The sequence below is a fragment of the Mesoplodon mirus genome (genome assembly GCF_964341445.2).
Source record: "Mesoplodon mirus genome assembly, chromosome: 5".
Taxonomy (NCBI): Eukaryota; Metazoa; Chordata; class Mammalia; order Artiodactyla; family Ziphiidae; genus Mesoplodon; species Mesoplodon mirus.
In genome coordinates this window covers 176,523,835-176,549,889 of record NC_138980.1, presented here as the reverse complement: position 1 = coordinate 176,549,889, position 26,055 = coordinate 176,523,835, and the positions used below count along the sequence as shown (strand labels likewise).

Genomic DNA, 26,055 nt, shown 5'->3' with positions numbered 1-26,055 from the left:
GCAGTAGCGTGGGACTGCTTTCATCCTGCCGGGAGGTCTTCCATCCCCGTGAGCACCCTGGAGAGCTACCATGCTGGTGGCCAGTGGACAGAACCATATGACATCATTTGGCTCCACAGTCAGGTCTATCTGATGTATAAGAATTTTGTGAGTGAGCACATATCTAGTGATGGCTCCATGGCACAACAATCCAAAGCTATTAGAAGGGAAAACACATGACATGAACATTTTGTTAGGTCATAAGGGGTCAGGCCCAATAGAAGATCTTCATTTTATTACTGGATTCCCTTTTGTACTTATCATCCTGCCTCTGAACGAAATCCAGACAATGGTCCCAAATAAATTCCCTTGCTATTTGCACTCTCCATTCACCTATGCTTACCGTGAAAGAGGGGGACCTGTCTGGGTCGGAACCATTCCCCACAGAGTCAGGAGAGGAGACCGTGGGACCTCCTTCAGGTCATCTCACTCTGCAGTGAATAGACTCAGACGTCAAGACTCAGATTCACCCTGAGTCCCGAATTCACCAGCGAGTTTCTCAAGACTGGGGAATGAAAAGCACTGAGCATTCATCTACGAAGGAATTTCCACATAGAAGGAGGTAGTTAAACATGCTTTCTAAGAATAAATAAAAGGTATTATGGAAAAGTCCGATATATTTCTAAACAAATTGGCAAAAAATAAGGCCTACACATGAAGCTCATTCTTCCTTACACAGAGCATGCCCTAGCATTCACCGAGTTTCCCAGATTTCCTAATCCATTCCCCAAACTGCCCAGACTGGGAGGTGAGACCCAGTCGTCATGAGGTATTTAAGACCTACACCTCTAATCATCCTATGCCTCTCTGTAGGCTGTGAGGGGCTGAATGATGTCCCACCCTTGGCAACAATGCCTACGTCCTGATCCCTGGAACCTGTGAATATGTCACCTTACATGGTGAAATGGACTTTACAGATGTGATTAAGGGACATATCTGGAGATGGGAAAATTACCCTGATTATCTGTGTGGGTCCAATCTAATTGCATGAGTTAAAATTGGAAGAGGAAGGCAGGGGAGTGAGTCAGAGAGATGGCAGCACGAGGAGGACCTAGAGGTAGGGAGAGCGAGGCAAGATCTGAGAGAGGCCTCTGGGAAGTAAGGGCGGCTCCCCGCTGACAGCCGGCAAGGCAATGGGACCTCAGTCCTACAAACTCTAGGAACTGAATTATGCCAACGCCTGAATGCGCAAGGGAACAGGTTCTTCCCTAGAGCCTCCAGAAGGGAACTCACCCTGCTGACACCTGGATTGGAGCCCAGTGAGACCCACACTGGACTGGACTTCTGACCTCCAGAACTGGAAGATAATAGATATGTGTAGTTTTAACCAATGTCGTCTGTGTTTATTAGGTATAGCAGCAACAGAAAACGAATACATAATTTTCATGCAAATTTCCTTTGTAATTAAAACCTTTCCAATAGTTAAAACATGGAAGCAACCTAAGTGTCCATTGACAGATGAATGGATAAAGAAGATGTGGCACATATATACAATGGAATATTATTCAGCCATAAAAAAGAATGTTACTCAGCCATAAAAGAGAATGAAATAATGCAATTTGCAGCAACATGGATGGACCTAGAGACTATCACACAAAGTGAAGTAAGTCAGACAGAGAAAGACAAATATCATATGATATCATTTATAAGTGGAATCTAAAAAATGAACTTATTTACAAAATAGAAATAGACTCACAGACATAGAAAACATACTTATGGTTACAATTGGGAAGGGTGGGGAGGAATAAATTAGGAATTTGGGATTAAAATATACACACTACTGTATGTAAAATAGATAACAACACAGACTTCCTGTCTAGCACAGGGAACTGTACTCAATATCTTGTAATAAGCTATAATAGAAAAGAATCTGAAAAAAAGAATATATATCTATATACATATATATGTAAAACTGAATCACTTTGCTATACACCTGAAACTTGCACAACATTGTAAATCAACTATCTTTCAATTAAAAAGAAAAACCAAAAACTTTCCACTTTAACCAATCCTATTCTTTCCAGTTGAAGACTTTAATTGGCCTGAACTCTGGTTCTGTCTTGTAAACCAATCCCCTTCCTCAGTTGAGATAATTTAGAAATGTTTTTATAATTTTTATACTAACTTTTCAAATATATTAAAAGCATCAGTGGATTTCCATGCTGCATTTTAGCCCAAGTGATTCCAGCTTGACTAATCACAGCAGTGTCAGTTAGGAGTGATGTAATCCTGAACTCCAAAAGGAGAATGGACGCTATCTTTCCTGACCCTGAAGGTGGTCTTAATCACGTCTGGCAATGACTGCATAGTGTATTCTGGAATGCATCAGGGCGTAGAGGGAAAAACAAAGATACTGATCTTCTAACCTCACAATCTGGTTTTAATATAATTTGTCTGCAGAAGAATCAACTATTAGAGAGTGATTTCCTCAAGTCCAAATTTTAAGACCCCTTTAATCTAGCCATCTGCTAAGATTATCTTGATAGGAATGAGGGAAATTTCAGTGAACATATGAATTTCTTTGTTTATAAAATAAAAACTGAATCACATTCTTGACCCAGTCTGCTGATAAAAATTATGTTGACATATACACATCGGTATATGTGTATATGTATATACTTAATGTATATACAGATTTATACTATACACACAAAATGATACATATGTGTATGCGTATATATAATATAGTCACATTTATATTACATGCAAACACATAACTACCCACACGCATTAATCAGGATAAGTTAGTTTAAGCTGCATCTGTTATCCATTGCCACATACAAACTACACTACCTTAGTGGCTCAAAACAACAAAATTGTATTCACTCGCAGTTCTGTGGGCCAGTGGTTTGGACTGGGTTCAGCTGGCAGTTCTTCTGTGAGTTTTGTCTGGGGTCACCCGTGTAGTTCAGTCTTCTGTGGCCCATCCAGGGCTGAATGGTCCAAGGCATGTCTATTCCCATGCCTGGAGGTGGATCCTGGCTGTCAGCCAGGTCTCTCTCTGCACATGGTCCCTCCCTATGGATGCTGGCTACACAGGGTGGTCCAAAGGCAGCATGGAGGTCGAGCAGAAGTTACGAGGCCTCAAGAGGCCTTTGTTGGGGACTCCCTCAATGTTACTTCTCAGTTTATTCATCAAAGAAAGTCACAAGCTCTGCCCAGTTTTGGGGGCTGGAGAAAGAAAATGTACCCCCTGATGAGAAGAGCAACAATTCACATTGTGTAGCTGATGGAGGAATTTATGACTATTTTCATAAGCTATCGTAACCCCCAAATCTTAAAGGTTTATTTTTACTAACGCTGCCCACCTTGGTCTGCTAGGGGCTCTGCTCCACATTATTCCTCATAAGGAGGTGTGGGGTGATGGATTTCTTCTTCGGTGCAGACCACACTGAGTCGGTTACCATAGCTGAGGGAAAGATACCAGTCAGGTGTCTTGCAGGCAATTAAATGCTCTGTCAAGGAGTGACATGAGTCACCTTCAACCAGTCACGGTCCGAAGTAAGTTACAAGGCTACACCTGACCTCAGAGGAATGGGAGGCAAAGTCCTTATCATGTGCCTACAACGAGGGGAACTCAAATATGAGCAAACATATATGTTAATAAGCATCGCAACATATATGCACACACACATACATGCATACACTGTCAATCAGTTAGTTTCACACAGACATCTCAAATATTTGGAAGTGTCCAGAATACTATCAGTGTTCTGGAAATTATATCTTCTATCTGTTGAGAAAGAAAAATAACAAAATTGGTAGTATTTTTGTCTTTTCTGTAAGAAATTTTGGTAGGAAGACTAATTCTCTCTTGTTTGTTCCAGAGATAATGATGAAAATGGAATTTATTTGTCAATATCCAATTACCTTTGATCAGATATGGAAGGATTTTACCCACAATCTGACTAAAAAGATATTTTCCATTTTGTAGTAAGTCTTTAGACATTCCAAGCTATGGTAGTTCGGGTGTTCACAAATGTTCAGTCTCTTTCTCTTTCTGAGTGCTGGTTAGTCCCCCATCCAAGTAAAATTAAATGCTGTCGTGTGACTTGATTTGGCCAATGAAATTCCACTTTATATTTGCATACGATTCTACATTACAAAGCATTATTATAAATATTTTAACAAAGTTATCAAGACAATAATTAGAAGTTAGCTTGCTCTCATGCAAACTTTGCTAAGTAAAGATGATTCTAAAAAAAAACATATGTGCTTTTAAAAAAAAGGCAAACCAAATACTGAATCACCTCAACCACCAGTTAGAATTGTTGGACCCAACTAATGGTAATATTTTTTAAAAATTTGAAATGAAGGTAGAAAATAGTTTGTATTTTTAATTGTATTTTTTCTTAATATTTTATTATTTTTCATGTTGGAATCTTTACAAGTCTGGAATGTAGTAGGAGGAGAGGTTTATAAATTCTAGTTGCATATAATGGCCCAACTTTTTTCAGGGACTTAATCTTTACTTCCTTCTTCTAAGAATGAGCTTTTTTCTTCATGCAGAAGATTATACTAATATTTAACTGAAATATAAATTAGAGAATTTTTTTAACTTTAAAATGCTACCCCCATAAATTAGCCACATTTGGTTTGCTCTCTTTTTCCTAGTATAATTCCACATTTATTTAAGAAGGTTTATGCTATTTCTCACTAGGATTTAGGTAATAGTCCATCTAAGGATTTGAGTGTCCAACACCAGGAAAGATATGCCCAAGTCCTACCCCCTAGGATCTGTGAATGTGACTATTTGGATCAAGAGTCTTTACAAGTGTAACTGAGTTGAGGATTTTGAGATGAGATCACCCTGGATTGCCCAGCTGGGCCCCAAATCCAATAACTAGTGTCCTGATAAGAGACAGAAGGAAAGAGGAGAAGGCCATGTGAAGACAGAGGCAGAGATTGGAGCAAAGTATATACAAGCCAAGGAAAGCCAAGGACTGCCGGCTGCACCAGAAGCCAGGAGAGAGGTAAGGAGAGATTTTCCCTCAGAGCCACCAGCAGAGACCAATATTGCCAAAACCTTGATTTCAGACTTCTCACCTTCAGAACTGTAGGAGAATAAATTTCCTTTGTTCTAAGCCGCCCAATTTGGGGTGATTTTTTGTGGCAGTCCTAGGAACCTAAGAAGACCCTCCATGTCTCTCAGGATTACCTTCCCCCCCCTACATTTTTCTTCTTCTTTTTTTTTTTTTGGCATTTCCCAACAAGGCAGCAGAACCATAATCTCTGAATTAATGCTGTTTAAAATCTCAGTGATTTCATTTCACAAGACTTCCTTTGAGTTCTGTAGAAAAGTGATGGTTATCATACCATGTATACCAGCTGTCAATCACAGATGTGAACGTGCATCTTGTGTTTTACACAGACATTTTTTAGCTCTCATTTGCACATACAGAGTAAATGGTACAGAGCTGAAATAAAAATGAGCCCTGTGTTGGTCCTGCCCCTGAGAGTTGGCTGTGTGAACATATGGGCTATAAACTACTCTATATATTCTATACTGATTTCCTTTTTTTATTTTTGCTCCTATTTTGCTTTCCAGGATTGAAAGTTGTCTCCAAAAGATTCTACAGTCTGAGATCAGTTAATGTTCTTCTGCCTATTAAAATGCAAATTAATACTTCTGCACAAGTGATAGATTTGGGTAAACTGTAGAGTTTTCTCCTCTCAGTTCTTTACTGGTTTAATTGTAATCTGGATTGTCTATCAAAACTCAGCCTACCTCTCAAAGTTCAATTAAAGTGCCATTTCCCTTGTTTAGTTTCTCTCTTTCACTCTTAACTCTTACAATCTATTTTTTATACCTGTGAAATGCAGCCACATTTATTGAACTGTTACTAAGTGTCAGATGCTATGCCAGACTGTCATGTAATGATTTCATTTATTCTTCAAAGAACACACCTACCATAAAGCCCTCTTTACAGATGAGGAAACAAATCATCAGGGTTCAGGAACTTGTCTGAGGTCATTGTATTAGTATGTTATTGCTGTGTAACAAAGTTCCACAAACTTAGCTGCTTGAAACACCAATTTATTATTTCACAGTTCTTTGGTCAGAAGCCCAACACAGCAGGACTGGTTATTTGGCTTGGAATCCTTCAAGGCTAAAAATCAAGGTGTTGGCCAGGCTGTGCTCCTTTCTGGAGGCTCTCTGGTAGGCCCTGCTTCCAAGCTCAGGCCCATTGTTGGCAGAATTCAGTTCCTTGTAGTTGTAGGACTGAAGTCCCCATTTCCTTGACACCCAGCCTCCTCCATCTTCACGTCAGCAACAGCACATTGTGTACTTCTCGTACTTTGAATCTTTTCAACTTCCTCTCCTGCCTCTGCTTTTAAGGCCTCCTGCGATTACACTGGGCCCTCCTAGATAATCCAGGATAATCTCACTATTTTAAGGTCAACTGATTAGTAATCCTGATTACATTTCAAATTCCCCTTGCTGTGTATGGTAATGTATTCATGGGTGTGGTATCTCATCATTTTCAGTCCTGGAGATTAGGATTGGAATGTTTTTAGGGATATAATTCTCCCTACCCATATTTTTCATAGCTTGTAAGGGACAGACCAAGGCTGTAAACCCAAATCTGTTTTATTCTTTGACCTATGTCCTGCTTCCTCCTTAAACTCACCTTAACCTAGATCTGAGCTGTGGAAATACAAACAATAAACTCTGAGGATGCTAGTGAGATGGTAGAGTGTAATGTCTAAAACCACAGACTCTAGGTCGTCCTGTCTGGAGTCAAATACTCAGTCCCCTCATCTGTAGGATGGGTGTAATATCAATATCCACCTCTAAGGGTTGTTATGAGAATTAAGTGACTTAATATTTGTAAAAGCCTGAGAACATTGCCTGGCATATGGCAAACATTGTAGAAGTGATTTTAAATAAATAAAAATAAATGAACATAAGGTGGGAGAGGGAAAGAGACAGGACAACAATTGAGGTATGATTTTTCCCATGTTATTACACCATGATAGTTTATAACTTGTTAAAAAGTTGAAGTATTTGTGATTGTAACACCACCCTACTTTTCAGCTAATACCATAAGATGTATCTTCACCAAGTTTCAACCTACTTTTGGGGATAAGGAATATGATTTCTACGCATTAGATGCTCACTAATCACTTGAGGAGTTGAAATGGATTCAGGAAAATTATATAAAAGGGACTTCATGATTTTTTGTTTGATGCTGCCTATTTCCAGACAGGTTATTAAGTGGGAAAAGAATTGTAAAAAGATATTTTTCTGTTCTTAAAAAAGTTTCATTTTAGAAAGGATTTGGAGAGATTTATTGAAGCAGCTGCTCTGACTGAGAGCAAAATAACAACATAGTTAATAAATAGTTAAAACAATCTCTGTGATTGAAAGACCCTTGTTATAACTATGGTGTTATAGCTGACAAAGCCGCCGATGTCCTCCATGGACAGCTTTGATGTATAATATGAAGATATCTACAAAGCTTGCATCTGCCCTACATAGACCACAGCTATGGAAACTGCTCTTAATGTCTAACAAAATATCTTTATTAATACTCATGATATCTGAGAAGGATAAGTCTTCAGCTGTGAAATAGCACCTGGTAATTTATCAGAGGATTGAGAGAAAAATAAGAACTATTCCATTCTTGGAACTGATGTCTAGAAAAAAAAAAACAGATTTTTCCCAATGAAATTATATGTTATATTTTCATACTAGCATATTTACAGTATAAATATACTGGTAAAACCTTAACACTAAATAATAGTAAAATAAAAATAGGTTGCATGTCTTCAACTCACTAGAGAGTGAAAAAATACAGGAAAAAATATCTAGATCAGCAGATGAGAGGGAATAAAAAAAGGAAACAGGAAGCAAAAAGAAAGAAAGCAGAAGAGCTAACATATCAGTTACAACAATAAATATGAGTTGAACCCAATTATAAAACAAAAGATTCAGAGAGTCACAGAGCAAATTCTACTATATGCTACTCAAAAAGAGACACACTTAAAATAATATATGGCTTAAAAATAAAATGATGGGAAAATATGTAAGGGAAGTGAAATTAAACAAAGAGAAGTAGGAATAACAATATTAATTAAAAAGTCAATTTCAAGGCAATTTTTAAATGGTCATTTTATGTAGTTAATTGATATGTCCCAAAATAGAAATTCATGAGACATGAAATATTTGTATTGATTTCTAGAGTTCATTTTTCCTATAAATATTTAATGCATGTCTACCATGTGCCTGGCATCGTGTTAGAAATTGAAAACACACATTTTTAACAGATGTGAGTATAGTCTCTGCTTTAAAAATTTAAGCTTAAAAAAACTAAATTAATGTATTAATAATTTAAATATACATGTAGGAGAAAGAGATTAGAAGGAGATACAACAAATGTTAAGTGTGTAGGAATTATGATTTCTTTTTTATTTACATGCTGTTTATGCTTTTATCTACTTTACGATTTTTCTACACTAAAAATACTATAAAATCATCATATGATACTTGTGCTCCTAACCACTGCTCATGGCTTGCCCTTGCCTCCAGCCTCTCTGTCCCACTCAGAGAATGCTGGGAGATTCTCCTTGGATTGCTTCACTCAGTTCTGAGGAGAGCTGGTCCCTCACAAAAGATGACATCAGCAATTATGCTCCTTTTTCAAAGTTTATGGCATCAGGATGGCTTTTTCTCCTGGTTTTCAATGCTGACTGAGATTGAGAGTAGACATACATATAACAAAAATATGGAGTAGCCCCAATAATTGTATTTTACCTACAACCTATGTCAGACCCTACAGAAGAGTCAAGCCAATACTTTCATACCATTAATCTTGAATAGAATATTATACTATAAAACACTTCAGATATTCAAAAAAGTATGAAGAATACTATAATGATCAACAATGTCCCAACAGCATAGCTTAAGAAACAAATGAGGGCTTCCCTGGTGGCGCAGTGGTTGAGAGTCCGCCTGCCGATGCAGGGGACACGGGTTCGTGCCCTGGTCTGGGAAGATTCCACATGCCACGAAGCGGCTGGGTCCGTGAGCCATGGCTGCTGAGCCTGCGCGTCCGGAGCCTGTGCTCTGCAACGGGAGAGGCCACAGCAGTGAGAGGCCCGCGTACCACAAAAAAAAAAAAAAAAGAAGAAAGAAAGAAACAAATGAGTACATTTCCACTTAAACATCCTACATATTCCTAGAACATATATGCCAAAGACTGAATTAATCTTAATCCAGTATTACATACATATAAGAATTATATATGGCTAGGAGCATTGATCCTGGGGCCAGGTGGTCTGGATTTAAATCTAGTTCCTGCTGTACAACTAGGTAGCTTTAAATAAGTTACTTAATTTCTTCATGTCTCTGTTCCTCATCCATAATTTGAGAATAATAATGGTATCTACCTCATAAAGATTCATAAATATTGAGTTTAATATATGTAAATGCATTCAGGATAATTCTTAATACTTCTAAGAGCTTCCTCTCTTGATGAATGGTGCTGCTTCACTGCCTCACTGTCCAAGCCAGCTACGTTATACTTGCTGATAGTCGCCAGGTTCTACAGATTGGTCATTTTTCTTGAATCCATCTTCTCCTTTAAATTCTCCCTTCCACAATTTTGAAAATCATTTCTTAATTGGGCTACTGCAATACTGCCTCCCTTTCTACTTCTACTCCTTTTCTCATGTAACTCAGAAATTCATCATTTAAAATTAAATTATGAGAATAAGGCAAGGATGTCATCTGTCACCACTCCCATTCAACTTCATCCTGGGAAACCTAGGTAGTGCAATAAGACAAGAAAAGAAAAGGTAAGTGAATTAGGAAGGAATAATTAAAACTGTCTTTGTTCACTGATGACACGATTGTTTGTGTAGAAACTCTCCCAGATAAATCAACAAAAATACTCCTGAGATTAACTAGTAATTATAGAAAAGTTGCAGGATACAAGGCTAATGTTCAAAAGTCAATTGCTTTCCTATATCCTAGTAATAAACAATTGGAATTTGAACTTTAAAAAAAAATTACTTAGCACCAAAATAAGATACTTAAGTATAAATCTAGCAAAATATGTATAGGATACAGAACACTACAAAACTGTGATGAGAGAAATCAAAGAATCTATATATAAATGGGGACATATTTCATGTTTTCAGGTTAGAAAACTCAATATTATTACTATACCCATATTTCTCAACATGATATATAGATTCAACACAATCCCAATCAAAATATCAGCAAGCTATGTAGTGGATATCAACAAACTGGTTTCAAACTTTATAGGAAAGGCTAATGATCCAGAACACTCAGCACAATACTGAAGAAGAAAAAAGTTAGAGGACTGACACTACCTGACTTTAGCACTTACTATAAAGCTACAGTAATCAAGACAGAGTAGTGAAAGAGTAGATATACAGATCAACAGAATAGTATGGAGGACCCAGAAATAGACCCATATAAATATCATTAGCTGATTTTTGACAAAGAAGCAAGGGTAACTTAACAGGGAAAGAACAATGTTTTCAACAAATGATGCTGGTACAATTGGGCATTCATATTGCAGAAAAAGTGAATTAGACAAAGACATACTACTTTCATAAAAATTAACACATATAGATCATAAATCTAAATACAAAATACAATGTTATAAAACTTCTGGAAGAAAACATAGGAGAAAATATGTGACTGAGCTTAGCAAAAAATTTAAGATATAACAACAACAGTATAATACATGAGAGAAAAAATTGATAAATTAGACATTACTGAAGTTAAAATTTTGGATATATGAAAGACACAGTTAAGAGAATTAAAAGACAAGCCACAGACTGGAAGAAAATATTTCCAAAAAACTTATTTGATAAAGGACTGTTATCTGAAATGTATAGAGAACTCTTAAAACTAAACTATAACAGAAGGAACAACCCAATTAAAAAATGGGCAAAGATCTGAACAGACACCTCACCAAAGGAGATATACAGATTGAAAATAAACATATGTAAAGATGCTCAACATCATTTCTCATTAGGGGAGTGGAAATTAAACCAGGTAGATACCACTACACATTTATTATAACATACAAAATCCAAAAACTATGAATACTGAGTTCTGGAAAGGGTGCAGAACAATAGGAACTCTCATTCATTGTTGGTGGGAATGTGAAATAATACTGCCACTTTGGAAGGCAGATTGGCAGTTCCTTACAAAGTTAAATGCTAAACATAGTCTTGCCATATGATCCAGCAACTGTGCTCCTAAGCACTTACCCAACTGACTTGAAAATTTATGTCCACACAAAAACCTGCATATGAATATTTATAGCAGCTTTATTATAATCACCAGAAGCTGGAAGCAACCAAGATTCTTTCAACTGGTGAAAGGATAAACTGTGGTACATCCATACAGTGGAATGTTATTCAGAAATAAAAATAAATGAGCTATCAAGTTACAAAAAGACAAGCAGTGACTTTAAATGCACATTGCTAAGGGAAAGAAGCCAGTCTGAAAAGGCAAGATACTGTATGATTTCAACTATATGACATTATGGTAAATGCAAAACTATAAAGGCCATAAAATGACCAGTGGTTGCCAGGAGCTCAGGGAGAGGGATAGAAGATTAAATGGATGAAGTGCAGGAAACTTTTAGGACAATAAGACTATTTTTATGAAAACATAATGATGAATATATGATGTTATGCATTTGTCAAAATCCATAGAATTTTACCGGATAAAGAGTGAACCTTAGTGTATGAAAATTTTAACAAATCACTTGGAATGTTGGGCTATCCTAATAAGAGATACAGAATGTGACAAGAGCATCTAAATCTATTACAAATGTATATAATTTCTCCTCGCCCTCATTAAAAGGGGCAAGGAGAAAAGTTGCTTACCTAAGTGACTTTGGAAATGAGCAGAATCTCTAAAACTAAAGGCCAAAGGAACTGCTCAAAAACACAGTACTCTAGTTGATAAAGTTGTTTCCCATGGGGTGTGGGTTAACGTTGATACTGCTCTACATGCACCCTAGAATTAAACAAATAAGTAAATGAATGGCAAGTGGTGGGAGGCAGGTTTCTCACTGTAGGACTGAGAATTTACAGGTGAGCACAGGGAGGAGGTTAGAATGTTGCCTGCGGAACTGGATTAGAGATGGAGACAGGAGTGTGAACTTATGTTTAGCCTAATACAAATGTAAATTGTTACATACAGAAATATTTATAGCTATGTGCATACATGAAGGTTAATATATACCCATTTATTTCCTTGTTCTGTCAGCTGACAGAGCCTAAAAGAAACAACACCCTAGGAACAATGAACACCTCTAGCACCCAAATCTTGGTATCTGATACCATCTTCCAATAGAAGGAATCTGGGCTCCTTGAAGAAATGGCTGGTTCTAGAACTGGGGCAGGGAAAATACAAGGTAAGCCTGGAGCATCTTGTAGTCCCAGATAATGAGAAAGTACCAAAAAGAAAACACCTTCATGATGGGTTATGTCAATAAGACATAGGTGCCACTCGAAGAGTTCCCAGTAAACAAAGCTGGACAGTGTGAGCAATAAAATTAATAAGCACTGAATAGTAAAATACATAAAATAAGGTAGCTTCTGAAGAGTAAAATAAATATTCATGAGTCGGTACTGATAAAAATGATTGAATAAAATTGTAAATGGGAGGAAGAGACCAATCTCCTATGCAGCATATTTCCAAATATCTTATGTAGATACTCGGTCCCCAAGGAGCATAACTCCTACTCCTTAAGTGTGAATCATGCATAGTAACTACCTTCCAAAGAGCACAGTTTGGAAAGGGGTTGGGGGAAGAGTAACTTCACCATAGAGTAACTTGAAACATACTAGTTCAAGGTCAATAACAACAGTCATAAGTCATGTTGATATTATGTACCCTCAGTATTATGGGATGAAAATGACACTTTCCCTCTGTGGTCTTTCTCCCAATAACCAATAATCCCAGTCTTATCAGGATAAGAATTCCAGGTAAATCCCAATATTGGGGCATCCTACAAAATATCTGACCAGTACTCCTCAAAGCTGTCAGTCATCAAAAATAAGGAAAGGGCTTCCCTGGTGGCGCAGTGGTTGAGAGTCTGCCTGCCGATGCAGGGGACACGGGTTTGTGCCCTGGTCCGGGAAGGTCCCACATGCCATGGAGCGGCTGGGCCCATGAGCCATGGCCGCTGAGCCTGCGCGTCTGTAGCCTGTGCTCCACAATGGGAGAGGCCACAACAGTGAGAGGCCCTCATACTGCAAAAAATAATAATAATAATAAGGAAAGTCTCAGAAATAGCCAGAGCCAAGAGAAACCTAAGAAGACATGACAACTAAATCTAACGTGGCATCCTGGATAGGATCCTGGAACAACAACAAAAAAAGGATATTAGGTACAAATGAAGGAAATATGAATAAAGTATGGATGTTAATAAATAATAATATATCAATATTGGTTAATTAATTGTAAACAATGTACTATGCTAATGTAATATGTTAATAATGGGGAAGATTGGTAGGGAAAATATGGGAGTCTTCTTTACTATGTTCTCAATTTTTCTTTACATTTAAAACTATTCTAAAAATTAAAGTCTGTTAAAATTGTAAATTAGATCATGAAAATTCCCTTTAAGTTCTTTAATATCTCCAGTCACTTGCAGGATAAGATCGAAACTCCATCCTTAGCACTGAATTCCATCACTTATTTTCTCCTCTTTCCAACACACGCTCCGTTTCACACTTGTGGGAGATTTTCATGGTTCAGCAACAACCAAAACAAACAAACAAACAAACAAAATCATCACTCTCTTCCACAGTTCCTCACGTGCAACTGGAAATTCCTTTACTCCAGATATTTCCTGACAAATGGCTCATCTTTGAAGATTCAGCTTAGCTGTCCCATCCTCAGAGAAGTCTTCCCTGACCTCTCCAAAATGGACTGAGTGGATGCACCTTCTCTGTGCAGTTTGGCTCTTAGGGAGTGCAATTTTTTGTATAGCCTTGTTACTTGCTACTCAGTGTGGTCCATGGACCAACAGCATAGGCATCACATGGGAGCTCATTAAAAATTCAGAATCTCACCTCACCCTAAGCCTACAAAATCAGAATCTGCATTTTAACAAGATCTCCAGATGATTTGTAGCCATATTACAGTTGGAAATGCTTTGAGCATCCAAAATTTAGGTCTCTCCAAGCCCTTCACATGTGGTTCTCTGAATTTTTTTAATTGTCTGTATCCTTTCCAAGTTATGAAATCATTGAGGACAAGGGCCATGTTTCATTTGTTTTTTCTTTATCTCCAATATTATCACAGCATCTGGGGCATTCATGGGAACAGAACTGAATTAATGACTGGCTCAAGGACACATTAAATGAGAGGCTGTATTGGAAAGATATGTTTTATAGGTTAATACCTAACACTTCATTTATCCTTGTCAAAATTTAGGAACCACTGAGAGACAGGCCACGGGTCAGGCAGATGATATACAAAACATCAAGCTTATTTCTGATAAAGCTGGTTTGGGAGAACATGAGTTTGCTCTACAGCTAGGCAGCTTCTTTACACCTTGCCCAGAATTAAGCAGACATAAAGCTTATCCAAGCTTCCCCTTAGAGAATGGGGACCTGCTCTTATAAAACGTTAAGGCATGGATGCACAGACCTGTATAGTTCCCTCTCCAGGCAGAGTCCAAAGAATGGAAACAGAGGTGCCTGTTCAACCTGGTCAGGATCTTCTTTCTAATTCTCAGGCAGCCCTGCTCCCTCCATCCTGTAGTGAATAGTTAGCAGGTTACCCTGATGACGTAATAAGTACTGCTACCCACAGTGGGAAATTCAGAGGAAAAAAAGAAAGAACAGGGATTATGGGAGAAAACAGAAATATAATACATGAGATAAGATCCTGAAGACCTAAAAATCATGGAGTGAAGATGGTGCAACTGACATGCATATAGAATTCTGAAGGGCTTGATTTGGCTGAATTTTACCTTCTTTAGGACGAGACCCTCAGACCTGCTCCACTGTGAACCAAACTAGATCTGAACTGTCTCCATGTGGTTTCCAGGTAAGCCAAGGGTGGTCTAAAATGCCTGGCTCAGCATCCAGCCCCAACTAGTCACACCAAACTGAAGGGAATGAAGGTAACTATTGTTCCACTTCTTTCAGTGAGCTCACTTTCCAAAATCTCTTCCTCTATTGACTGGAAAATTACATAATATGACACATAATGGCATCGTGAATCCATTTGATAAGGATGAACTCTAAACAACCAACCAACAGAAATAAGTTGAATTTTGAGATGACCAGGGACATGGAACTATCCTTGAATGTAGTCTAATACAAAACTACAAGAGCTCAGAACCATGTCATTTGAAGTATTATTTATTCTTTGCCTTTTGTACAATTGAACTCACAAAATTTGTGTTTTTCCCTAAAAGCTTTGGTTTATATGTATTATAGTATCATATGCATTATAAAAATGTAATATTATAATGTCATATTGTTATCATCCTCCATCAGGCAGAATACCATACTCTGTAAGCTTCCAAGTCTTTTTGGAAAGCCTTTTACACAATGATTTAAGACCCATGTGTATGTTATCTTAAAAAATTAAGATGATGATACTCACTAGTCATATACATTAAAAAAAACACAATACAGTTTGGCAGCCACAATTTTGGAAGGTTTGAGTACTGATATAATTACCCTGGGGGAGCAGAGTCCTCCTGAGGCACAAGGGGCTTTAAACACAACTCAGCAAACCATTCTTATGCTCAGGCAAATATCCAGTGGTAGTTTCTAGTTCTGTTAGAAAGAAATCTATGTTAGGAATATAGGATGTAAATGCTTAGAATTCATGACCATATACCCCTAGCTACTGCCCCTGGCAGACATCACTAATTGATCACAGCAGTCTTCTGTCTCAACCTAGATGGAGCCTTCTCAACCCAGAGCTCGAGGCAGCCACGATTAATTGATTGGAGTTTGCACATGAAATGAAAACTATCTGCTTTCCAGAGTTGGGAACTTCTTCTCTCACCCACTCTTCCCCCCATACACAGAGCTGCATGTACATGCCTCAGCAGCTTCTGCTTTTCCTCTGATTTTTTCAGAATGTCAGCTCAAGCTCTATATGCCTTACTGTCATATTGCCAGCATCTAGCCAAGTGCGTAGCACATTTTTGTTATAACATTAGAAGAATAGGTCAAGGGAGGTGCCAAAAACTGAAACAGGGACTAGGGAGAAGAGCATGTCTGACCTAAGCCCAGAACAAGTTCAGTTTGAACTGAGTGAGTCTGAGGTTTTGGTAGGACATCCCTGCCACCCTCCTCCACTGCAATCTACACCCCAAAGGACAGAAACTTTGGAGGGTTCAGAACTGCCTCTGCAGCTCATACATGTCCAGACTGTATTTGCTGAAAGTAGGGTGAATTCACAGGGCACATGAACGAGGTCTTTGCATGTGTGGGTCTGGAGAACAAAGGTAGACTGGATCTGCACCAGGGATAGGTATGAGAGGCATCAAGGTAAAGTTCACAGGCAAATCTACAGGGAACGGGCCCTATAACATAACCTGGTAATATTCTCTTCTGATGAAAGCAGTAGAGAGCAGTTTTATCATTTAAGCAATCAAAGGGGAGACTATAAGAAAAATAGTGGACTTTTGTTCTTTGAAATGGATTAATTGACCACACAATACAACCTTACAGAAGCATAGAAAACACTTCATTTTGACTAAAATATGTCAAGGAAAAGCACTGTTGGAGTGCTAAAGATACAATAATTAATATTTGTATATTATATCTATAATATAGTTATATATTTATAGTAATCTCTATTACATATCACATTTTATACTATTGTATTATGTTATATTATAAATATACTCACAAAAATGAAACTGGACAAAATGTCTCTTGGAAATCAAGTACGCTGGAACCACAAGCCCACTGGGATTAGTCACATATTTAACAACTGGGCTGAAGTCTGGGCATATTAGTTTTGTTGTTATATATTAGCATCAGGTCTTGTAGGACTGTGTATAGTGCTGGTGCAAACCACCCAGCCAGAGCTGATGGCAGTTGATAAATGACATGTACTAGTATAATTCATACTATAGGGTGCCAAGGAAGAAGCCTAATTATTTCTACAAATCATTTTCAAGAAAAGCATAGTGCACTGTCCTATATATAGAATTAAGTATTTCTATGTAATGCAGGCAAACTTTACAGATCACGCCACTTTGATTGTGTCTTTTAAATAGCAATTGAATGACTCTGTTTCATAAAATCTTCAATTCCTAGATTTATTCATCAGCACCTCAAAAACAGATAACTGTCCTGAATGCCAGAGTGTCATCAGGAAGACAAAGCTGTTGCCACTGGGAAAAATGTAAAAAAAAAAAATTCTTATTCTTGAGGAAAGAAAAAAGAATGTTGATCCAACAGTCCTTACTGTTATCACTAGGCATTTCCCAGAGACTAGATTACCAGATGGGAGATCTGGTCCATGGTGAACTCCTTCCTAGGGGCCATTAATCCTGAGAAATTCCTTGAGACTTTGCTTTGTCATGTTATTAATCACACACAGACCTGTAGTGTGATGTTCAGGGTAACTTTATTTACAAGAGTAGCAAGAAAAAAGAGAGAGGGAGGAAGGAAGGAAGGAAGGAAGGAAAGAAAGGAGGGAGGGAAGACGGGACGGAGGGAAAAAATAGAAGCAAAGAAAAGAAATCATCTAAAGGTCCAATGTATGAGGAAATGGCCAAACAAATAACATTATACCCATGTACTGGAAACTAGCAACTATATGCCTGGGAAAATTTGCTTTTCAAAGAACTTAAAGTTATGGAGAAATTCTCCTAATAAAATGTTAACTTTTGAAAGTAGAATTTAACGTAGTATATACCCCAAAATTCCAATTTTATTTTGAAACACTTGCTACTATAAAAATGAACCTAAACATTAATAGTAATTCTATCTTGGTAACAATTTAATGGATTATTTTTATATCCTTCTACCTGTTTTTCTGTATTGTTATTATTCTGTATTACCCATCAGTATAAATATCTAGTTACCCTTTGTGTGTGCATTTTTCACACATATAAAATATTCAACAAAAATTTTAAATCATGATTTTTTTTTATAGACAAGAGAAAGATAACTTGAGTTATTAATATATAATTCAAATACATGTCCTAATATATGATGTACTTTAATTCGGAGTCACTAACTTATCATGCCTTTAAAAAAAAACCACAGAACAAATGGAACTTGCTTTGGTGTGTCAATTTACAGAGCCTGCCATATCTAATGATCTCTCAGAAGCCAGGGCATTATGACATAACAGTACATCACTGGAAATGAGTCTTAAAAGCATAAATATTTACAGGCTGCAGAGAATTCTATCCATGGTTTTGTTGCTTATACTAAACTATTGCCAGATGAAACAAGGGCCACCAGTGAAAGGGGAAGCATGGATGCTTTCACTCTACTTGGGAAAGGTTTTTGACTTTCAGGTGATGCTGGTGTCCTTATGCAGTTCTATCTTGTGATCCTCCTGCCAGTGAGAATCCCAGGAGAACTGCTTGATGAGACTGATGGACTGTGGTGGGGAGCGGAAGGGCCAGGCAAAGCATGCCCTGGGCTCAGATGAAGGTTTAAGGATCCCAACATGGATCTGTCCTTTCTGCTCTCTACTGTCCTACTCTAGCCAACAGAGTCATTTGTGCCTGCAGCATATTCCCCAGCATCTCCAAGGGCTGTGCACAGAGCAGGACAGAAATGGTTGTCCAACGACAGTAAATTTCCTGGTGTCACCAGCTCCATCCTTGTATTTCTCTAAAGCTTCAAGAAGGCAGAGTTGGTGTCATGTCCTCCTTTATGGCTCTCTGAAGCGCCTGCAGAGACGGCTCACCTGCAGTAGGTCTTCAATTAGCACTTGCTTTGTTTAACTCTAATTGAATGAGGCACTGAGGAATAGAAGGTGAGAGCCCTTCTATAGGTGAGAATCGATGGGGAACTTCGTGCATAGCTTGGTGCTGGATGTGCCTAGGTCCAATCAAAAGAGGCACTGCGAGAAATCCCCAGAGTCACGGACATGGGAGAACGGACTCTTGCATAAAGAAAAAAGTAACCAAAAACTTATTCCAAAACAAAGCAGCAAATTAACCATTGCCCCATGCCTGGGAGATTTGAGTACCAAAAACCTCAGAACAAAGGCGTAATTTTTCATCCTATCCTTAGATAACTATGCTAAGTGATATTAATTATCTATCAATAGAAGGCTGGGAACCCTTTAAACCATTAATGGAGTGACCTTTACAAAGCTTCAATATTCTTGTCATGTACAGAGGGTTGATTTATCACTTGTGCAGGTTAAATGAAGTCTTACATGGTTATAGGAAAATGTGTCCTTTTCAGAAATAGAGCAATTCTAAAAGTCTACTGTATAAAGAATAATCTGTTGGGATTGTTTTTAAAAATAGGATTCCCAGATATCCCTCAAAGATTCTGATTGAATAAATCTGAGACAAGCCTGGGATTTGCATTTTCTACAAGTACCATAGGTGAGTTGGGTGCAGGTATTTCTTTCCTTTTTTTAAAATTAATTTTTATTGGCATATAGTTGATTTTACAATGTTGTGTTAGTTTCTGCTGTACAGCAAAGTGAATTAGTTATACATATACATATATCCAGTCATTTTTAGATTCTTTTCCCATATAGGTCATTATAGAGTATTGAGCAGGGTTCCCTGTCCTATACAGTAGGTACTTATTAGTTATCTATTGTATATATAGTAGTGTGTATATGTCAATCCCAATCTCCCAATTTATCCCTCCGCCTTCACCCCTTGGTAACCATAAGTTTGTTTTCTACATCTGTGACTCTGTTTCTGTTTTGTAAATAAGTATATCTGTACTATTTTTTTAGATTCCATATGTCATACAATATTGCTTATATGTGGATGTGTGTATTTCTGATGTACGTTGGACAATGGAGACAGAAGAAAGAGACAGACAGACTTTGGTGTTAAGTAGATGCCCACTTCCACACACTTCTGGGGGCAGGGGTGAGTCCCCTAAGTTCTGGAAGTCTCAGCGTCTGCATCTTTATTATGGGGATCACATCAAATGCCATGAAATGCTAGGAATGTGATGAACCTTGCCCAGTAGATGCTCCAAAGGGTATCATTCCCACCAGGTCCAGAAGCCCACTGTGTATCACACTGTAAAAACTGTGGCTGTAGGAAGGCAAATCAGGGCAAAATGGAGAACTTGAGGGCCTTTCCATGTTGGCAGCTTCATGCCTGGGGACTGGCTGCTTCAGTACAGGACACAGATCACTTAGAACTGGACACTGGGAAAAAGTGTTCAGCAAAGATGTCCCTGACCATCATTACATGGGCATCACCTGCATCTGCTAATATAGGGCATTTAAAAGCTTAAGCTAACTAAGGTGCCCCTGCAAACTGTTCCAGGACCACTCTGAACAGAGAACTCTGATTCCTGCCCATTTACTTACTTTTATGAACCCTATTGCTTTGTTCTAGCCTGGCCAGGCTCCTTCCATCTATCTATCTATCTATCTATCTATCTATCTATCTATCTATCCTGTGACCTTTAACATTTTTGCCCATGTACTTAATTAATCACTCCTGTAAAAATATCCAAATATCCAATGGACTCCAGATACCTAGGGGTGATCCTTCTCAAAGTGTAGTCCCCAGACCAGTAGTATCAGAATTTCTTGGGAACATGTTAGAAATGCAAATTTGCAGTTCCATCCCAGACCTACTGAATTTGAAACTCTAGGAGTGTTTAAGAAGCCATCCAGATGATTCTGGTACATTTTCAAGATTGAAAGCTATTGTATAGGGAGTTAACACCTACCATCATCCATTTAAATTTACATATATAACAATAAGCTCTTTTTTAACATTTGGAAAATTTCTCTCATTCTTTTTTCTCCTTGGGCTCTTCTTCCATAGATTTTTATTGTAGTGTAATACAATTTTTAGGCTGGAGAGTCTTTTATGGGTTACTCGATCATACTTCTCTGGAATAAATATAGATACATAGATACATAGATACATAGATAGATATAGAGATACATATAAAGTATCTTCAAAAATTTCCCCAGTCTATGAGTTTCTAAATGTTAAAGATTTCCTCTATTATTATAATTTACATTACAATAAATAATTGAGAAAAACTATATGATACCAACTTTGATATTATTCACCAAAAACAAAATATTATTACAGATTCTTCTCTTAATGTGATGAGTGATGGTCTTTTATTCTCACATATAGAATGAGCTAGGAATCCTCATCAATTCTATTCTTATTTAATGTCAAATGCTGAAAACTATGTTTGTAAAAATAAGTAGATGGGAATAGAAAGAGTTTTGTTAAAACATTTTCACTCAATTCATTGAAATTTGTCTAAATTTTGTGATCAAAACAATATAGTAATATGGCATTAAAACTTATCTTTAATAACCTAATAACATTACTAGGACCTTCTCTACATTGAAAGCAAAGGATTTGAACCTATCTAACTGGTAAAAGAATTTGTTACCTTATTATCACTACATTATTATAATTTCTGGAATACACATTCCAAAAAAAAAAGTTAGCAAGATTTATCAAATGACTTTCCTGAAGAAGCACTTTGTTTAATTTGATATACTCATAAGCATTTGGGAAAATAAGATTTTATGAATTATATTATTGCATAATAATTTAAAAATAAAATGCCCAGGTTTGTGAGTCTGACTACACAGCTTGTGCACTGACCAACTTAAGGGGATAACATTTGCTGAGACTCTTAACACAAGTGGCAGCCCTGGATAGACACAAAGTCGTGGCCCTCAAATGCTTTTGTCTTATCAGGTGCTTTAAATCTATTCTCATTAAAATTAAGGACATAACTCAGCTTGTGGAAAATTGCCTTCCTATTATCTAGTGAGTCAAATGAGTCATTGTCAACCCAGTCAAGTCAGCCTTAATTTCTGTCAGGGAAAAAGAAAAGTCTGCCTTCATTTTCAGTTAAAAGTGTTGATGCCTCCCTTGATCAACCATCTTACTTCTGAATTCTAAAGTGGAGACGGAGAGGTAGATAAATAAGGCAGAGATGCCCACTGAGGTTGTTGACCGCATGCAATAAGACACAACTGGCTTCAGTTCCAACACCTTTGCCTCCATCGTGCTGTGACTCATCCCCCTCAGCGAGCCATCCTCTGCCAACAATCGAGAAATAAAAGGGAGGTCATGAAAAAATGAACGAAGAAAACCCTTCTCACTACCCATGCTACAATATAGCTGAACTCAGATCCTTCAAAACCAGGCCAAAGCCCTTTCCTCCAATACCATACTTCATTTTTTTCCAGAAATGCGTGTAACCCCAGGAGATAACTCAGTCCTGTGAGTGGGGGGAAGGGTGTGTGTGCACTGCAGTGGGTTGAATGGTGTCCCCCCAAAAGGTATGTCTGCATCCCAAACTCTGGGACCTGGGAATGGGACTGTATTTGTAATGATGTTAAGGATCCAAGATGAGATCATCCTGGAATACGTTGATGTACCCTAGATTCACAAGTGTCTTTGGAAGAGACACACAGAAGATGACAGACACACAGGAAACAGGAGAAAGCCACGTGAAGACGGAGGCAGAGACTGGAGTGATGCAGCCACAAGCCAAGAACGCCTGGGGCCACGAGGAGCTGGGAGAGGTGAGGAAGGAGCACCCCCAGAGGCTTTAGAGGGAGCACGGTCCTGCCAGCACTTTGATTTTAGACCTCCAGCTTCCAGAACTGTGAGAGAATACGTTTCTGTGGTCAGAAGACTCCCAGTTGTGGTATCTTGTCCCAGCAGCCCCAAGAAACAGCACCCACACTCTTCGATTGTATGAGGCTTGCCAGTGCCACTCTTCCTAAATGTGCAGAGCTTGCTGTCTCCGAGCCTCTGGGAAGATTCCAGGAGGGTGAGAAATGTGTCTTTAGTCTGTATTATAGGTGATTTTCAAAGGGGAAGAGAAAGTAATGCTGGCATGACTATGGAAGATGTGAAGCGAAGTCATGTTCTAGAGTCAACCAGTGTGGGCCAATGTTCTAGTCAGGGAACAGGCAGGACGAGGGAGCCCTGTGATGCTGATTACTTGGTGAAACAAAATGAGTTGTCCAGTGCTTTGTTTGAGGTCTTTTCTTAGTTTCTGATTCTATCAATAGGACTTACTCAGCTTAGACTTAAAAAAAATGTCTACAGCCTACCTATCCCTTAAATACGAAGCTGAGATTCAGGTAGGGGCAGATCAGATGATACTTTCCAGGAGGATTAAACAGGGGTGAAGTGCAGCCCCCATGGCCCTTTCTCTGGGGCTTGAATGCCTCGGGGCCACGGCCAGAGATGCCGCCTGTGGGCCATCCTTTCTCTATTGTTTGGAGGGGGTGGAATCTAAAATATGACACAAATGAACCTATCTGTGAAACAGAAACTGAATCACGGACATAGAGAACAGACTGCTAGTTGCCAGCGGGGAGGGGGTGAGGGAGGGCTGGAGTGGGAGGCAGGGGTTAGAGGATGTAAGCTTTTATATGTAGAATGGATACACAATAAGGTCTTACTGTGTATCACAGAGAACTATATTCAATATCCTGTGACAAACCATAATAGAAAAGAATATTAAAAAAGAATGTATATATGTATAACAGAATCAGTTTGTTGTTCAGCAGTAATTAACACAACTTTGTAAATCAACTATACTTCAATAAAAAAAATAAGTCTGGTCTCAGTCCTCAGCTATTTCTCATTCTCATGAAGAAGAGCAGTGGCCTTATACCTGGGCTTTGTCCTTAGCTTCCACGTCACACTGAGCCCAACTCCAGTGATTATCAGAGCTTGTGTTTCTTCTCTGGTTGTCAAGGACACCAGCCTTCTAGGTGCCAGGCAGGTGTACCTTGGCCTCCAGCCAAGGGTTACCAATACCTCAACTCAGAGAAAAAATATTGGCATAGGGTTGCCTGAGAATCAGAGACCATCCTTCCTCCAGACTGGTGATTCTTAAGAAGTGTGGGTCACTGTTCCAGAGCCTGCTGACCTTATGGAATTTCATAAGGCTACACACTCAATTTTTGCATACACACTCAATTTTATGGGGGATTATAGTCCATTCCTATAAAACACAATGATTTTATATATTAAGCTTTTATTCTTGAATTAACTCAGACTATCAAAGAGCTTAGTCACGTAGTTTCGTAACCTGTTAAGATGCTCAAACCAAATAGCACTTTGGTTTGATGCCATTTGCTTCCAGTAAGGGATACTGAACCAAAGGGTGGTTCTCACTTGATTTGTGGTCCAACTATAGTGGACCCTGTAGCTCATGACATCACAGGGCACTGTCTCCATGAAACAATGAGAGGACTGAAAAGGGCTGTGCCTCCCTTGAATAACATGTTTATATTTTATGGACGCCAAGAATTACATGGCAAACGTTCTCTCTGTGTGACCTGGAGCTGGCTTTGCATCTCACCTCTTCATCCATAAGCCTCATCCTGGCCCCATCTTACTTTTTTTTCTTCACCCTGACTTTCTCACTTATTTTTAAAAACTTATTTACCAAGAAATATGACATTCACTGAGGACGTGTGAGACCCATGTTAAAGGAAGAATCATTTCTCTTGCCTGTGTGGACTTGTTGAATTCAGAAGCCGTTTCCCTCCCCACCCAGCTAGTTCCACAAGAAGAGCTTTGAAAGGCTGTTACCCATCAGTGCATGAGCCCTGGGCTTGAGCAAAACACAAAGTTGATGGTGAATCAGAGATGGCCGTTTGCCTTCAGTCCTCCAAATGAAAAATAAATATATATAAACTTAAATACAGATAGATACATTGTACAATGATGATTTAAAACAATTGGCTTCTTCAGGCATTTTACAAAGCTTCCTCAAACCCTTTTCAATAGAGAGGCACAATAAAGAGGCAAATACCTTTCTTAAATTTCTTGTTATCTGTATCCCTTGCTCGGTGGTAGCACGATCTCTGTTGTGATGCTTTCTGTTTCCAAACTGAGTTTGCTGACTACATTGTCTTTTTTAAAAAATAAGTTTTATCACAAAGCCAGCATTTAATCAATGCATGGGTCCATTTGGAGTTTGGTTTGTATGTAGTGTTAGCCATCATACAGCAGTTTAAATAACATGGCCAGTTCTTTTTTTTTTTCTATTGGAGTATAGCTGATTTACAATGTTGTGTTAGTTTCAGGTGTACAACAAAGTGAATCAGTTATACATACATATAACCACTCGCTTTTTTTTTTTTAAGATTCTTTCCCATATAGGCCATTACAGATCACTGAGTGGAGTTCCCTGTGCCATACAGCAGGTTCTTTTTTTAAAAAATTTTATTTATTTTTGCCTGCATTGGGTCTTTGTTGCTGTACACAGGCTTTCTCTAGTTGCAGCGATCAGGGGCTACTCTTTGATGTGGTGTGCAGGCTTCTCATTGCAGTGGCTTCTCTTGTTGCGGAGCATGGGCTCTAGGTGTGTGGGCTTCAGTAGTTGTGGTTCATGGTCTCTAGAGCACAGGCTCAGTAGTTGTGGCTCGTGGGCTCAGTTGTTGTGGCTCGCAGGCTCTGGAGTGCAGGCTCAGTAGTTGTGGCGCACGGGCTTAGTTGCTCTGCGGCATGTGGGATCTTCCCAGACCAGGGCTCGAACCCATATCCCCTGAATTGGCAGGCTGATTCTTAACCACTGAGCCACCAGGGAAGTCCTGACAGCAGGTTCTTATTAGTTATCTATTTTATATATAGTAGTGTATATATGTCAGTCCCAATCTCCCAATTTATGCTTCCCCCTGCCTTATCCCCTGGTAACCATAAATTTGTTTTTTATATAACATGGTCAGTTTTTTTTTTTTTTTTTTTTTTTGCGGTATGCGGGCCTCTCACTGTTGTGGCCTCCCCCGTTGCGGAGCACAGGCTCCGGATGCGCAGGCCCAGCGGCCATGGCTCACGGGCCCAGCCG

At 38.5% G+C, this 26,055-nt stretch overlaps 1 protein-coding gene across 1 annotated transcript in view; it reads right to left on the bottom strand.

The window, feature by feature from the left end:
* Nucleotides 1-22,241, bottom strand: part of TAS2R1 (taste 2 receptor member 1) — a gene marked incomplete at both ends in the record, with an annotated part of 63,544 nt that extends 41,303 nt beyond the window's left edge. Inside the window, 1 exon segment of the mRNA XM_082623321.1 lies at nucleotides 22,124-22,241. Within this exon segment, the coding sequence (XP_082479447.1) occupies nucleotides 22,124-22,241 (118 nt within the window).
* Nucleotides 22,242-26,055: the final 3,814 nt, after the last annotated feature.